This window comes from Uranotaenia lowii, chromosome 2, assembly GCF_029784155.1.
Source record: "Uranotaenia lowii strain MFRU-FL chromosome 2, ASM2978415v1, whole genome shotgun sequence".
In the NCBI taxonomy this organism is placed as follows: Eukaryota; Metazoa; Arthropoda; class Insecta; order Diptera; family Culicidae; genus Uranotaenia; species Uranotaenia lowii.
Window position 1 is genome coordinate 329,386,032 of NC_073692.1, and position 16,747 is coordinate 329,402,778.

Here is a 16,747-nt window from a genome sequence, read left to right on the forward strand (position 1 = left end):
TGTTCTGTGGCTTTGAATAAGGTTTTTAAAAATCAAGTTTTTGAAGCAACCATAGCAATTTGAGAAATAAAAAATCATAGGCATTTGTAGAAAACACTTTTCTTCAACGATTACACCCATTTTTAACACAATTTACACGTGGAATACATAGAAAATCAGCGATTCGCTTAGGTGGCGCATAATAGGGCATGTTCCCCTACTATACATACTCTTTTTTGCCATTCCCTTTTATAAACTCCTAGCCCATGACTGTTTGGATGATTGTTGGTAGCATTAGCTACCCGTTACCCCGATGTATTGTGTTAGTTATAGTGATCTATTGAAGGGAGATTTTTTTTCGGCAGGTACGATCCATGATTTAATTACCATGAAATCCCAACCATTACGTGGAATGATGTTTGCGAATTTACTTTCTTGTTGCTTATAAAAACCAAGGTTCAATCCTCTGGTCAGCATCAGTTCCAATCCGTCGTTGTTCCAGTGTGCATTTCAACTTACTAAGCTCAGGGAGCAACACAATGCAGGTGAGTTGGAAGCATCATTTGGGTTAAAAGATGTTCTGGTTCCAAAACTAATAGTACCGTTTTTATTCTTATAGAAAATTCTATCATCCCTTGTTATTGCCATCGTTGCTGGCGTTGCTGTTGACTCTGCCGCAGTCGATCTGACGAGTAAATCAGTGGGCAAACGAGATCTATGGCAATATAGTGGATTTGAAGGGGGATATCATGGCGGTTCAGGAATCCAGGAACGATCGTTCTCTGGAGCCTGGAACTCCGGACACGGTGCTGAACAACATCAGCCACAACAACAGGAACAACACTTCCAGGGTCATCAGGAACATTCACAGCAACTGAGGGTCCCGGCTGTTCATGAATGGCACAGCGATGGAGGTTATGGAGGCAATCAGGGTCACCAGGATGCCTGGAAGCCAACATCCTTCGGCGCATCCCGATCGCTGCATGGAATCAACAGTCACAGCGTAGAATCCAACGAGAAAGAGCATACGCAGAATGAGTGGCATGGGGATGAGAGCCAGGAACGAGGACACGATGGAGGTCACGGAGGTCACGAAGCTCACATTGAAGATCACGAGCATGCTCACCACCATCACCATCATCATCATGTTAAGGTTATTGAGGTTCCAAAACCTTTCCCTGTACATGTGGAAAAGCCATATCCAGTGTATGTTGAAAAGCCAGTTATTGTGGAGAAGCACGTGCCAATCAAGCTGCTGATCACCAAGAAGTATCACTCACATAAACACTGATGAGTGAATACTTCTAGTTTAACCTTAGGATAGATGTCAGTCAAAGTCGTAGTTATTAAGTTAGTTAAATTTTACAAAATAAAAATGTTTTTGTTTAAAAAAACCACGTTTTAAGTTGGCCTTCGAATTGCTTCTAGGGCTTCCACGGCCGATGGTTCGTCGAGAGAAGGTATCCAACCTTCAGAGACCTACAATGGTTGGCAATCCACTCCGCTTGTAATAGTCTCTTCAGATTAACCCCAGATGCATTCCCTCTGAAATATATATTATTTATACAATGAAATACATCTTACCTGCCGACAACTTATGGAATTCGAATCCAAAAGATTTCTTGCCGATACCGGGAATCAAACTTAGTACGCCTGGGATACCAGACTTGCGCCAGCCTATCCACTAGACCACATCAGCGCTCTTAAGTTATCTTTAAATCACGTAAACATTTATAGGTGATATAGCTCAGTTGTTAAAAACAAGTATCTGCTGAGCTGATGTCCATGATTTCAAGCCCAAGTGTAAACATCGAACAAAATGGTACAGGAAAAGTTTTTCAATAACTGTGCGCCAACTGCATCGTGCGCCAACTGCATGACATGAAACAATGTTCCGAAATTCACTCGAGAAATGCAATCAGGTCGTTTCTACCTAGAAAATGTCTACTTCGTGTACCGCGATACGCCCGTGGTTCGAGATTCGGTTTAATATTTTTCGAACATCAAGCGCCTTCTTAAAAATATAGCATGTTCATCGGGTGCTACCTTTGCTTTTCGTCTCGTGGCCAATCGAAGATGATAAACATACTTGTTGATAAATTTTGAACGTCTCTTACTAACTGATTCACAAACGATCAGATAGACGATCATTAATGTATCAGAAAGAAAATTTTTAGAAATACCTGGACCACAAATTTGACGAACCCTTAGCTCAGGGTGGGCAGTTCATTGCGATAACCTGTAGCAATGGTTTGCCCACGGAGAAACAGACAGGACAGGATATTGGGATCCACCAAAAACTGTACTTAGTTACTTACATACTTAATGTACCCGCGCCGATCTTCCAGGCCGTGGTAAAAAGCCTCCACTGTTGGCGATCCAGAGCCAGCGTCTTCACTGGGTCCAGTCAAGATTCTCGTCTAAAGTTCGTATTTCGGCGGCAATGCTTTGTCGCCACGAGTTTCTGGGTCTGCCTCTTTTTCGATTTCCTTCTGGATTCCATTCAAGCGCCACTCTGCAAATCTCTTTTCAACTTTTCGCAGCGTGTGCCCAATCCATCTCCACTTACGTTCCCGAATCTCGATTTCTAGCGCCCTTCGATTACACCGGCGATGAAGTTCCTTATTAAAGATCCAGTTGCTAGGCCACCAAGCGCGGATGATGTTACGCAGGTAGCGATTCACAAAAACTTGTAGTTTTCGCGTCGTTTCCGCATATGTGCACAACATTTCACTCCCTTACAACAATACGGATTTGACGTTTTAGTTGAAGATTCAGATTTTTGCTCGTAGAGAGATCTGGTGTGACCGTCAGATGTTCCGAAGACTCGCAAACGCGAATCGGGCCCTTCCGATCCGGGTTTCGATGTCTTTCCTGGTACCAACATCAAGCGTTACCTGGCTTCATAGATATTGGAAGCACTCCACTTTCTCAACCTGTTGCCCAGCTACCATGAAACTGGAGGGATTACCTGTGTTGATCCCCATCGACATTGACTTTGAGACCTGCTGCCTTGGAAAATTCGATGAGGTCGTCAAGTTTGCTCTGCATGTCTCGTTGTCTTTGGGCGAGCAAAACAATATCGTCAGCCAGGTCAAGGTCGTTCAGTTGCTCCATTGTTGAAGGATTCCATGGCAATCGTCTGTTCGGCGCACAGTTGATCGATCCAGTCAGAATCTCATCCATTAAGATGAGAAAAAGGAGCGGTCATAAGATACATCCCTATCTCACTCCAACAGTTACCGGGATTGGATTAGACAAAACAACTTCGTGTAAGACCTTGCAAGAAAATGCCTCGTTCTGTGCTTGATGAGATGGACTAGTTTCTCTGAGACTTCTCGTCGCCTTAGAGCCGCCCAGATGTTTTCATGGTTAAGTCGGTCGAATGCTTTTTTGAAATCAACGAACACCAGCAGAAGAAAGTCCTGGAATTCGTTGATTTGTTTCAGTATGATGCATAGCGTTGTGCTGTGGTCCACACATGATCGTCCGTCCGGATCGGAATCCAGCTTGTTGCCGTCGAAGTGTAGCGTCGATTTTCTCCTGGAGCCTGTTCAGGATCATTTTGCAGAGTACTTTGAGGGTTGTACAGATCAACGTTATGCCTCGCCATTTGCCGCAATCTGTCAGGTCTCCTTTCTTTGGGACCTTTAAGAGGATACCCTGCATCCAGTCGGCCGGGAATGTTGGAGTATTCCAGATGTCAGCGAAAAGGCGGTGCAACATTTCTGCTGACAAGGCAGGGTCGGCTTAGAGCATCTCAGCAGGAACGCAATCAATTCCTTTGATTGTCTTAGATTGCCGCTTCTATTTCAGCCAGCGAAGGCGCTTCCGAGTTGACGTCATTAATGCGACTTACTGTGGGCGCTTCGAACTGCGGGTTCTGATGGCCATCGCTATTCGTGACTCGGAAGAGTTGTTCAAAAAACTCAGTCCAACGCTTGAGCTCCAACGCTCGGTTCGATCTGTCAACAGCTGCCTTGCTCGGTCTTTCAGCGGCATTCTTGCATTAGTCCTTGCACCACTAAAGTAGCAAGAAATTTCATAAAGTAATCGGATATCTCCAATGGCAGTGGCTCTTTCTCCTTCTTCGGCTAAGGTGTTTGTCCAGACCTTCTTGTCTTGTCTACAAGCTCGTTTAACTACCTTTTTAAGCTCCACGTATCGTAAGCGGGTGGCTTCTTTGGATGCCCCCTTACATGCCTGCTCAATTCCGATTTTTGCCTTTCTCCCATTTTCGACCATCCTCCAAGTTTCATTCGACATCCATTCACTTTTTCTTCCACAAACTATACCGAGAGTACCATGGCTCGTCGTGATAAAGGCATTCCACACCACTGTTCCTCGACTGTTCCGTCTGTCGGTAATTCCGAGGCTCGGAATTCTAGCTGTTCATCGTATCTCCTTTTCACCTCTGGATTCTCCTGAAGGTCCTGATTGTCGGAGCCAATCTTTGCGTTGAAGTCGCCCAAATGGATTTGAGTGTCACCCTTCGGAATTTTCTCTACCACGCTGTTCAGTTGACTGTAGAACTGCTCTTTCTTCTGCAGCAACGTCAATTGGCGCATAATACTGGACCGTTGTAAGGTTTCTAACCCGTATTCTTAATCTGGCTACGATTATTCTTTCGTGTATCGGTTTCCATCTTATGAGAGCCGCATGGGCCTGCGGGCTTAATAGGAAACCAACTCATCTTTCCCAAGTAGCGTGTTTTCCTCGTATGCCAGAGTAAAGCAGGACTTGCTCGGACTATGTCTTGTGTTCTCCAGTGTTAGGCCAACGGACTTCGCTCAGTCCTAGAATTTCAAGCTTGAGGCGGCTAGCTTCTCTAGCAAGATGAGCCAGCTTGCCAAACCAAATTATATCTGGCCCTTTTACCAAGTTTGATGAACTAAAACTATACGATTTCCCAGAACCCGAAAATATTGGCCTACCTTAACTGGGTGATCGAAATCAATCTCAGCCTGTGAATAGGTTGATAGCCTAGACAACTATTTCCGGCTTGCTACTCTCGCATCCTTTTTACGCCCACCACGATTTACCACAACCTGGACGAACTGCCGAGATCTGCCACCATTTGGTAATATCTGCCACCCTTATTGCCGAAAATTCCACTGAACCGCTCCTCTCACATCCTAAGATCACACGCACACAAGGAAATTCTGTAAGGTTAGGAGAAAAAACATCTAAAAGTGTAATTCAGCTTTGCCCAATCGTTTTGAAAAGAAATCTGATTTGCCCATAAGATCCACGAACCGACCTTGGGATCTCCATTATCACACGTTCAAGCTCAGCCAATCAAAGGAAGGCCTTGTGTGTCCACCCTCCTCTGAGTCTCCAGAGTAACGACCAGGGACTCGAGGGCTTAGGGTTGATCCCTTCTGGATCTGGCAGTCCCAAATACGGCAAGCTGCTCAATTTGTTCAAAATAATCTTATAATGTTACCTTCTTTTCTTAGTATAAATTAAAAACGAAATAATTTTTTTAAACTTATATATTTGGTGGAAAATTAAATTATTTTAAGTCTAAGACTATGACTAAAATATTGCTTTAAACCAAATTCGAACCATCAACTCGCTAGTGTTTATGGTCGTGTTTGTGGTACTTCTTGGTGATCAGCAGCTTGATTGGCACGTGCTTCTCCACAATAACTGGCTTCTCAACATACACAGGATATGACTTTTCAACATGCACTGGAAAGGGTTTGGGAACCTCGATAACCTTAACATGATGATGATGGTGATGATGGTGATTATGCTCGTGCTCTTCGGTATGCGTTTTGTGACCTCCATCATGTCCGTCATCATGTCCTCCATCACGACCTGTTTCATGACCTCCATCCTGTTCTACTTCGTAGCTCTCATCGCCCTGCCACTCCTTCTGCGAATGTTCCTTCTCGTTGGATTCCTTACTGTGACTGCTGAACCCGTGCAGCGATCGAGATGTTCCAAAGGACATTGGCTTCCAGGCATCCTGGTGACCCTGATTACCCTCATAGCTTCCTTCGCTGTGCCATTCGTGCACTGCCGGCACTGACACTCGTATCTTCTGCATGTGTTGAGAATGATCCTGTGTTAGTTGATACTGTTGTTGTTGTGGTTGATGTTGTTCAGCATCGTGACCTGAGTTCCAGGCTCCAGAGAACGATCGTTCCTGGATTCCTGGACCACCATAAAATCCACCCTTGAATCCAGTATACTGCCATAAATTTCGATTGCCTACTGCTTTACTCCTTTGATCGACTGCGGCAGAGTCAACAGCAACGCCAGCGACTATGGCAAGCACCAATGTTGATAGAATGGTCTGGGAGAAAAAAAGAACAATTAATCTACTTTTTCATTACCAGAGCAAATTAGAATTTAAGTTGTCGATTCAAACTCACCTGCATTGTATTGCTCCCTGGACTAAGAAAATAGGAATGCACACTGGAACAACGACGGAATGGAACTGATGCTGTCCAGTGAGTAAGACCTTGATTTTATAAGCGACATAAAAGATCACTTGCAAACATCTTCTTAGCAACGATTGAGATTCTACGGTAGTTAAACCAAGTTAAATCATGGTACAAACCACTAAACAAGTAGGGTAGGTTCCCAGTAGCTGTGAGCAACACCCAAAAATGATCAATTTTCTCGCATGAACTGGAAAACCCCAAGCAATTTCGATGCCTCCACGGTTTAAGCTTAAGTAGTTTAGTGGGTGTAACTTCTAAGAAAAAAAAACTATTGTGTACAATTTTGTGTATCTAATAATGTATGGTTTTTTTTTTGGAAACCTGAGTATTTATCAAATAAAATGTTTCCTACGATGCTTCAGAGTAAAAGTAGGTAATGAAGAGACAGCTTGTGCAAAATTAATCAGCCTCATGTGGTGCGTAGGTAATCGATTCATACTCATTACTCGCAATTATTGATCATTGGTTCCTTTAAACCTAGCCGACCGGCTCGTGGCAAAGTTTTAAATCGGTTAATCTTGGTTATTTAAATGACACAAAACATGATCAGTTACCGAGCCAAAAATTTGCCCGCGTACGCCGAGAAGCTTAGCGAATGGGCATTAGGAAAGCTACACCAAATTTTCGGGTTGCTGCAGCTTACGGTAGGGTTTACTAAACGTTCACTTTCGTTGTTTCCCGCCTCAGATCGTCTCCGTTGACCGATCTCTGGTGAAAGGCCCGCAACCATTGAAGCATGACAAACAAATCTGCCAGCTGAAGCTGGGTTAAAAATATTAGATTCATCTATACAACTGATCAGACTGTACTTTTAAATTCCTTAATAGATAAATGTAACTTTACAATTTCAAATTTGAATACTCTCATCTCAAAGATTCTCGGAGATTTTTTTTTTTATAAAATCATCAGAAAAACAATTCAAATTAAATTAAAAACTGTTATTTTTGGGGTTGAAAAGAAAAAAAAAATCATCAATTCTGGTAGTGGCTCAAAGTGATCAGAAACGTATGCTGTTCGTAGTTCATAGATGCAACTTTTGGGGGTTTGTGCGATGCTTTAACTACCGCAAAGCCCAAACCTTGGGTCGGTGAGATGCTTGCGAATTCCCTTTATGTCTCTTATAAAAACCAAGGTCTAACTGACTGGACAGCATCAGTCCCATTTCGTCGTTGTTCCAGTGTACATTTCAATTTTTTTAGTCCAGGGAGCAATACAATGCAGGTGAGTTTAAACTGACTTAAGACTATTTGGATGCACTGATCAAACCAAAAAAACCTTTTTTCTCTTTCAGACCGTTCTATCATTATTCGTGCTTACCACCGTTGCTGGCGTAGCTGTTGACTCTGCCGCAGTCGATCCTGGGAGTAAAGCAGTGGGCAAACGAGATCTATGGCAATACTCTGGAAATTTCGGTGGTTTTTACGGGAGTCCAGGAATCCAAGAACGATCGTTCTCTGGAGCCTGGAACTCAGGTCACGGTGCTGAACAACATCAACCACAACAGCACCAACAACACTACGACATTGGCCAAGATCAATCCCAACACATGCAGCAGATTCGAGTGTCAGTGCCGGCAGTTCATGAATGGCACAACGAAGGTGGATATGGAGGGTACCAGGGTCACCAGGATGTCTGGAAGCCAACGTCCTTCGGAACAGCTCGATCGCTGCACGGAATCAGCACTCACAGTAAGGAATCCAACGAGAAAGAACATTCGCAGAAGGAATGGCACGGCGATGAGAGCTACGAAATTGTGAAAGACGGAGGTCATGAAGCAGGTCGTGATGGAGGACACGATGGAGGTCACGAAACTCACATTGAAGAGCACGAGCATGCCCACCACCATCATCATCATAATCATGTTAAGGTTATCGAGGTTCCCAAACCTTTCCCGGTGCATGTGGAAAAGCCCTATCCAGTGTATGTTGAGAAGCCAGTTATTGTGGAAAAGCACGTGCCAATCAAGCTTCTGATCACCAAGAAGTATCACGACCACAAACACTGATGGCTAGATACTTGCGATTAAGTTAAGGGATGAATGTAAGTCTGAGTCATAGTGTTTAAGTAAGTTAAAGTCCTTCAAAATAAAACTTTTTATAAAATTTTGCAAATTTTACTTAAGTTTTGACAAACATATTTGAAATAGTTTTTTATAATTCAAAAGACGTTCTCAATCGTTTTATATGATAACAACTTCAAATACACCAGTTTTATTTTGGGTGTTTTTTTTAAACATGCTGGCCAAACACACTTGTCCATACCTTAAAGCTCGATTTATTACCTAGCTTAACCCATAGAAGAGGTTTCAAAATCCAATGCCTATTTAAAAGTATACTATACCAAAGATGATATGATTGGAAAAAAAACTACGGGCATATTCAAAGAGTCGAGCTTCCAAATTAAATGATGCATGACCTCTACATTCAAGCGAAACAAGAAAAACATTTTATGGGATTTGCATCCTATTCGTTAATTCATCCCAAATAATAAAATATAATGAGAATCGAACTCACTGCAACATCTCATCTCGGCTTGCCTGTCCATTTTCTTACCCAGTGCACAATTTGAGTCGGTTATCATACGAAAGTTTATTGTCATTGTCCTTTTGTCACCGCCGATTACGTGGCCCGTTTTCCATTTGTTAGGGATGAGTCATTCGATAGGATAAAAATCAACAACAAAAAGTGTCCCGTTTGGCCAGTGTATTTTTTTATTATTCTTTGTTTTTGATGGAAAAATCATGAGAGTGGGAGGGGAATAGGATAGGAATGGGTAACAAAAAACTGTTTTCAATTTCCGCCCGGTTTACATACACATGCACAACTCATTTTGGCTTGTAGTTTTTTTGCCGTAGGTTGGAAACAAATATTGTTTTTTTTTTCTTATAACGGTTGATATACACACACAACACAACACTACATCATTCATCAATTTTCTTGCTGGCTGATAGTTGTGATAGGTTATGGGATATTGCAGATTAACGCCGGTCCGGCATAGAATCTTACACCGATAGTTCCACCTTTAACAAAGTTCATTATTGGAGTAGAATCGGATTCATGTGATTGGTCATAAAAATAAATAGGGGAAGAGGGGTCATAATGCCCACGTTAAGAAGAAAGTCTTGTTTTAGAATCCATTTGAAAAGATTAACTTTAATTTTCGATCGTGTTTGGAAGTTTGGTTTATTTTTTGTCTCAATCTGATAGTTAGAATAACTGAAGGGTCAAAAAGGTCAAATTCAATGAAGTTTGAAGAGTAGGTTGAAAATTGGATTTCAGATTCAGTAGGGGCATAATGCACAAATGTGGGTACCCAATCGCGCCGTTTAACGTTTAATAAGTGCTTATTTATCCAAGTGTCTCCGAAAGTGTTTGCCAGGTAAAAACACTTCTCTTCTACTTCACAGATGGAAAATGTATTGCTAGGCGCAGTGCTGCCAGATATACTGAAATTCTTGTGAATAGTTAATTAAATCTGTATTAAATTTAGGAATTTTTAATACATTCGTTTGTATTCAAGTTATGTTTTCCAATACAACTTATAAATATCATTAAAATTGTTGTAATAAAACTGCATATAAATTTAAACAAATATGAAACATGCTTAAAGATAAACGGACATGGCGCGTTTTGCCCTACCCAGACATGTTTTTTAAAAATTGTTCAAAATAACAGAAAAAATAATTAAATAAGGAAATTTTTCGTTTTGTGATGATTTTCAAGATGTTCATCATTGTAACAGATGTCAGGTATTTTTTTCGTCGATAGATGCCGTAATTCCTTAAGAAAGTCAAGGCACAAATTGCAAGGAATATGGCTTGAAAAGTATTTTTGCATTTTTGCAGGGATTTATCGCATATTTGATGCTAATTTTTTGTACAAAAGGTTTCTACTGTTAATTAGTAGGGAATAGCGTACCGAATTCTTAAAATAAGTGTATATCTAGCTAGATATCGCAGTGGGGCGTTTTTCCCACACTTGGCATTATACCCCCAGTTCCCCTAAATTAAATTTCAGTTGAAATAAGCGTTAATCCGCTAATACAAACAAAATTCAACAATTAAAGCGCTACGTTGGAATTAACAAATAACTCGATCAAAACAAAAAAAAATATATATATAAAATTTTCTGAGGTTAACTTCAAAGAAAGTCATGTTTTAAAAATCCGTTGATTCAGTTCGATTTTTTTGTACTTGAGCCTAACCGACGCGGCAGAAGCTCAATGCGCATAATCTAAAAAGCTCGCAGTGGTTTTTGTAGTATTTTCTTCTAGGATACAGTTAGATGGCGTTTCAGGACTTTCAAACCGTCATGGTTTGAAGAGCAGACTTCGGGCTTCCCTGTACTTGCTTTTGCTATACCGGAAGGTCCTGAAACCTTAGGATCATGTAAGGCTTGGTCAAAAATCATCTGTCAAAATCCGACGGCGATTTTGATCCGGTATGTTCACATTTTCATATGTGATGAAAGAAATTAGAGAAACATGAACTATCAAAGAACGAAAGAACATAAGCCGTAAATATCATGAAAATTTCGAAAAAGATACAACGGCTCACCGACAGGACTTGAACCTGCAATCTCCGCTTCGGTACAACGGCGCGTTAGCCAATTCCACCACGGTGAACGTGATGGAACCGGCGAACACGAGCAATCGAGCTCTGCCGATCAACTGCTGGACCTTCTATCGAAACACCATGTATATCCCGCATGTGATCTTTCCCTCTATTGATCTCTCTTGTTTCTCTAACCCCACCCATCGACTCGGGATTTTAGCCGAACGAGCACATGGTCGATTGCTTCGGGTTTGCCGCAACTTACGGTCAGATGAAGAAGCAATCAGTGCCGCTCAAGGTTCCGAGCAGACCAGTTACACAGGGAGGTGTTGCTCTGTTGAAATCAATACTGATGTTATGAAATCGCTTGGTACATCTTTGTACCTGAAAATGATCACATTTTCATATGTGATGAAAGAAATTAGAGAAACATGAACTATCAAAGAACGAAAGAACATAAGCCGTAAATATCATGAAAATTTCGAAAAAGATACAACGGCTCACCGACAGGACTTGAACCTGCAATCTCCGCTTCGGTACAACGGCGCGTTAGCCAATTCCACCACGGTGAACGTGATGGAACCGGCGAACACGAGCAATCGAGCTCTGCCGATCAACTGCTGGACCTTCTATCGAAACACCATGTATATCCCGCATGTGATCTTTCCCTCTATTGATCTCTCTTGTTTCTCTAACCCCACCCATCGACTCGGGATTTTAGCCGAACGAGCACATGGTCGATTGCTTCGGGTTTGCCGCAACTTACGGTCAGATGAAGAAGCAATCAGTGCCGCTCAAGGTTCCGAGCAGACCAGTTACACAGGGAGGTGTTGCTCTGTTGAAATCAATACTGATGTTATGAAATCGCTTGGTACATCTTTGTACCTGAAAATGATCACATTTTCATATGTGATGAAAGAAATTAGAGAAACATGAACTATCAAAGAACGAAAGAACATAAGCCGTAAATATCATGAAAATTTCGAAAAAGATACAACGGCTCACCGACAGGACTTGAACCTGCAATCTCCGCTTCGGTACAACGGCGGTGGGGTTAGAGAAACAAGAGAGATCAATAGAGGGAAAGATCACATGCGGGATATACATGGTGTTTCGATAGAAGGTCCAGCAGTTGATCGGCAGAGCTCGATTGCTCGTGTTCGCCGGTTCCATCACGTTCACCGTGGTGGAATTGGCTAACGCGCCGTTGTACCGAAGCGGAGATTGCAGGTTCAAGTCCTGTCGGTGAGCCGTTGTATCTTTTTCGAAATTTTCATGATATTTACGGCTTATGTTCTTTCGTTCTTTGATAGTTCATGTTTCTCTAATTTCTTTCATCACATATGAAAATGTGATCATTTTCAGGTACAAAGATGTACCAAGCGATTTCATAACATCAGTATTGAATCCGGTATGTTAAAATCTTTCGCAAATTTAGGGATACTACGTCGAGGAATTGTATCAGGGCGCAACTTGATGCACGATACAGTTGCGGTAAAAAAAAAATTAAATCGCTCAGAGCATCGTTCAAACTTTCAACTTTGCCATTTCTCTCATAGTTAATATTACTTCATGAAACTTTCACACAAGCTAGAAAAACTTATGAACACTCCATTCAATGAGTTTTGAACATTTTGCGAGGACTAGGAAGAGAGATACCTCACAATGAGAATGCCTCACAATATTAGCTGTTACTTTGTCAAGTTTTACGTTTTCATCTCAAAATTTTGTGAAATTATGTAAAAAAGAAAGTTCTAGTATGTGGTCAAAGTTTATCAAAATTAATTAACGAAATCAAAAGTTGAAGCGGTTTGAATATCAGGTTGACTTCGGGAGCCCTTGGATGGTTATTGGTAATCGCCCAATAGGAGTCTGTCCAGACTTGGTGATTCATGGTTGTGCCATCGAAAAAATGCGTCAGGTCAAATATTTGGGAATACTAGTTGATGAGAAGCTAACTTTTGTAGCACATATTGACTATACAATCCAAAAAATAACCATGAAATTTGGCCTACTTTGCCAAATTAGTCAGTATATGATTTTCTGCTCAAAAGAAGTTTATGTAAAATCCGTGATCTTGGTCAGTGAAAAAGAGAATCGCGTATAACAGCTTAATGAATGGAATATCGAATGTTACCATATTACATATTTGAAGGATGGCTTACAAAATGGAATCGACATTCACAAATACAACACTAGAAGAACACAAAACTGTAGGATGCCAGGCAGATTTAAAAGACTTGGTCATCTTGATTTGAATCTTTATTAGTTGACGTCTAATGAGGATTTGATCAAATTACTTATAGGTACTGAACCGGGGCCTCCTTAGCTCTCAAATACATTGCATACATACTAGCTTGACTCCTACAGCTCGGCCATCCTGAACATTTACATCGACCTTGATGTACACAAAACTATTCTCAATCTCAATCGAGTTAAAAAAAATACATGAAGTAACATAAAATTTAGAATAACAATTTCAGATAGACAAAGAGAACTCAATAGGTACACTTTCAATCATAGTTTTCCTAAGCTTCCTAAACTAAGTTTAGCTCATTTTTCAATTTACGCAATTTTCTCTAACATCCGGGAATGAATTCATCCTTATAAAGCTCCTTTATTATTCATCTTGAACATTACTTCTTGATTTCTCCAGCTCTGTTATCTCTCTGAGATGCTCCTCGCATCGTCTGGCTGAAGAGAAACCGCACATCCGCGAGCTCTTGCTCCAGCACCGGCATCCTACAAAACATCAGACTGTCAAATATTTATAAAAAAAAAAAAAGATGAGCATACGCTCTCTCTAACGGGTAAAAAAAACACAATTTTCACGATTTTTTTAAGAGCTATCGTTCAAACAAATGTATTAAAATTTTTTGCATTATACAAAGCATTGTTAAAAGAACATTTAGTAATTTTTTCGTAGAAAAATATTGAAAAATGAGCCGGTGACGGAGCACTTTCGAGGATGCCTTTTAGAAAACAGGATTTGCGGTGGACACTGTATCTCAGCACAGAAACATCTGAAGTCAAAAATCAGAGCAAAACATTTAAAATAGATGTTTTTCTGGACCCCAACGTTTTTATTCAACTCAAAAAAAAATTATGAAATTTTTGTGGCTGTTTGAAGTAAAAACTACGATTTTTCACGAAAAAAATCCGCCATTTTTTATCTGTAAAATCTCCCCAAAGTAAAAAAAGAAAAAACGTTGGGGTCTGGTATTTTATATGTAGAAAATATGTTCCAAATTTGAAAAGAATCGGTGAAGTAGTTTTCAAATGACGATGTCCACGGACTTTAAAAATGTGCTTTCGAGAAAAATGCGTTTGAAGTTTCTGCTCTTGCTTTCTTGCAGTATTAGATAGGAGGAGATAAAGGCCTATAATTTCTACAGTTTTGCTTCAATTGACTTGAAAATTTGACACAACATTCTTAAAATGTTTTACAATAAGAAAATAGAAAATAAAAAAATCGATTTTTTGAAAGTGTTAGACCCTACCCTCCTCCCCCCCCCCTTAAGCGATTATAGGTAACTCTTTTCAAAAAGCGCTCAGTTTTTTGACGAAAAGTTAAATAAAATTCTGCAAAAATGCTGCAGCAAGTTCATATATACCTGACCAAGATTCAAACGATTGAAATTCAACCCTGTCTTTCACCTTTTTTTTATATTTTCACGAATCTTTATTTAAAATGACTAGGGTTGACTGAAGGTATTCACTGTTTTGTATTGAGAAAAACATTTATTTCTGAAACATGTCTTTGGATTTGTAAAAAAAAAATAATAAAAGCACTTATAAATAAAAATAAATTACCTGAAATCTGGTGATTCGCACCAATATTTTATAAAAACCTTCCAAATTGATGCAGGCTATGTTTAGGGTATTACATTGACTTTTTTTTTCCTTCGCCGTGGTTTTATCTTAAAAAAAAAGAATATAATAAATGCTTGGAGAATCACCCTGTATGAATGATTGGCTTGATGGTATCACCTTAAACTTTTTTTTTTAATCCTATACCAACACTGTTGGTGTAAAATTATTTTTCGAGCAATCACCCAATTTTTAAAATGAATATTTTTACCGTCCCCCAGTTTCACGTCTGGTTTAAAATGCATGAAAATGCAAATCAAAGATTCACCTTTCAAATCTCGTTTGCATATGCTGGAATATGATTGTTTTCCATCAAGCGTTTGTTAATTTCAAATTTTCATCCATCCAAATTTAAGTTTTATGGTTTCAGCTGGTAGATTTTTTTTAACCCTGAACGTTCGCAGTACCCTTATGTTTTTTTTTTGAAAACCACTTTCGACTGTAATAAGATTTTTCTGTTTATTTATTTTTTCAAAGTAGGGGAGATATGGGCATAACGAGCACCCAGGGCATAATAAGCACTTCTCTTTTCTACCAAAATACGTATTTTCTTAAATAAATTTTCATGAGGATTTGTTTTGTACTTCCTATTGTATTATTTTTCCACTTGAAAATAAATCTTCTTATCATCTGTACAGAAATATTTAGAAAATACCAGCTAGGTTCTCAAGTGACGAAAATATTATAATTTTTGAGCACCACGAAATAAGCCTTATGACATAAAAATCATTTTGATCTATAATGTACGCACTGCAATGTACATAATTGTTTCTTAATTTTCACCATCATTAAATTTTTAATTTTTCACTTTAATCAATTTTGAAACGTGTTTTTTTTCTTAAATTTGTTGACTCGGGGCAAACAGGGCACTTTCAATTGGGGCACAATTAGCGTTTTATGTCGTATAATCTAGCAGCGAATTCAACTCGATGTAGTCAACTGAATTATAGAGCAACAGCTTGACTAGTTTACATCTGACGATTGGGCCTCTGATTTCCACTTCGGTACCTTCGGTACCGGGATTTGGCCTGCTGAAAACAATACAGCCTACTCTTTACTCTTACACAGATTTTTATAAGAACGACAGTTAATCGGAGTTAATTTTTTTCAAATGCATTTTAAAACATTTTCATCTACTTTTTCAAGTTTCAGTCAATTACAACCTTCAAACTTTGCGAAGAACATTGTCAGTTATTAGAAAGCTTGTTAATGCTGGTCCGGCATTAAATCTTATACCAATAATTCCATCTCCAACGTACTTCATTATTTAAGTGGGGAGTCTTATTTGTGGGGGTACGTAATATCGATTCCAAAATATGCATCGATGGCTTCTGATGAAATTCTACCTCAGTTGGATAATGCCACTCGACTTTCAAGAAAAAATAGGCGATTTCGATGATACAGCCGTGCTAAACAGGTCAATTTTTCCAACAGGAAATTTTTTGTAAAATTTTGAAAAGTCCGCCTTACGGACGATAGGTAGCAAAATTAGGCAAAAAATATTGGATTTTTGTTCTAAGTGTCGTGTCATTATGGTCAATTTTTCAGCGTTCAATATTCTTCAAAAAGTAAAGTTAATATAGTTATGGTCTGGTGAATTCATGAGCGACCTCGAATTCGATATGAACACTGAAAAAGTCATTTTTCTAGATCCGACGAAAACTTCAATGCAATACGTTGGGATCTTTCGCCAATTTAGTGTTAAAGCCAACTAACCAGTCAGCCCAGAGATCAAGTGTTTCTATCTTTCCCAAAGTCAGCTAAGTATGAACCTAATGGCCAAATAGGAGATGTTTCAAATACATAAGTTAAGCTATATTCAAAATGAAAATGTTTCTTTACTTTTTTATTTGGTAGAAGTAGATTTACTTAAACACTAAGACCACTAGAC

At 39.7% G+C, this 16,747-nt stretch overlaps 2 protein-coding genes and 1 pseudogene across 2 annotated transcripts; 2 read left to right on the top strand and 1 right to left on the bottom strand.

Moving 5' to 3' along the window:
- The first annotated feature begins 470 nt into the window (after positions 1-470).
- On the top strand, positions 471-1,339 carry LOC129749672 (histidine-rich glycoprotein-like). Its single transcript, XM_055744708.1, has 2 exons — positions 471-524; positions 599-1,339. The coding sequence occupies exons 1-2, from the start codon at positions 519-521 to the stop codon at positions 1,268-1,270; spliced, it is 678 nt and encodes a 225-aa protein (XP_055600683.1). The 5' UTR covers positions 471-518; the 3' UTR covers positions 1,271-1,339.
- Positions 1,340-5,557: 4,218 nt separating this feature from the next.
- Positions 5,558-6,413, bottom strand: LOC129742961 (uncharacterized protein F53A9.9-like). The gene is made up of 2 exons (XM_055734904.1): positions 6,363-6,413; positions 5,558-6,283 (listed from the first exon to the last, which is right to left on the bottom strand). The coding sequence occupies exons 1-2, from the start codon at positions 6,366-6,368 to the stop codon at positions 5,558-5,560; spliced, it is 732 nt and encodes a 243-aa protein (XP_055590879.1). The 5' UTR covers positions 6,369-6,413.
- Positions 6,414-7,649: 1,236 nt separating this feature from the next.
- Positions 7,650-8,407, top strand: LOC129742962 (hybrid signal transduction histidine kinase L-like; annotated as a pseudogene).
- The last annotated feature ends 8,340 nt before the right edge of the window (positions 8,408-16,747 follow it).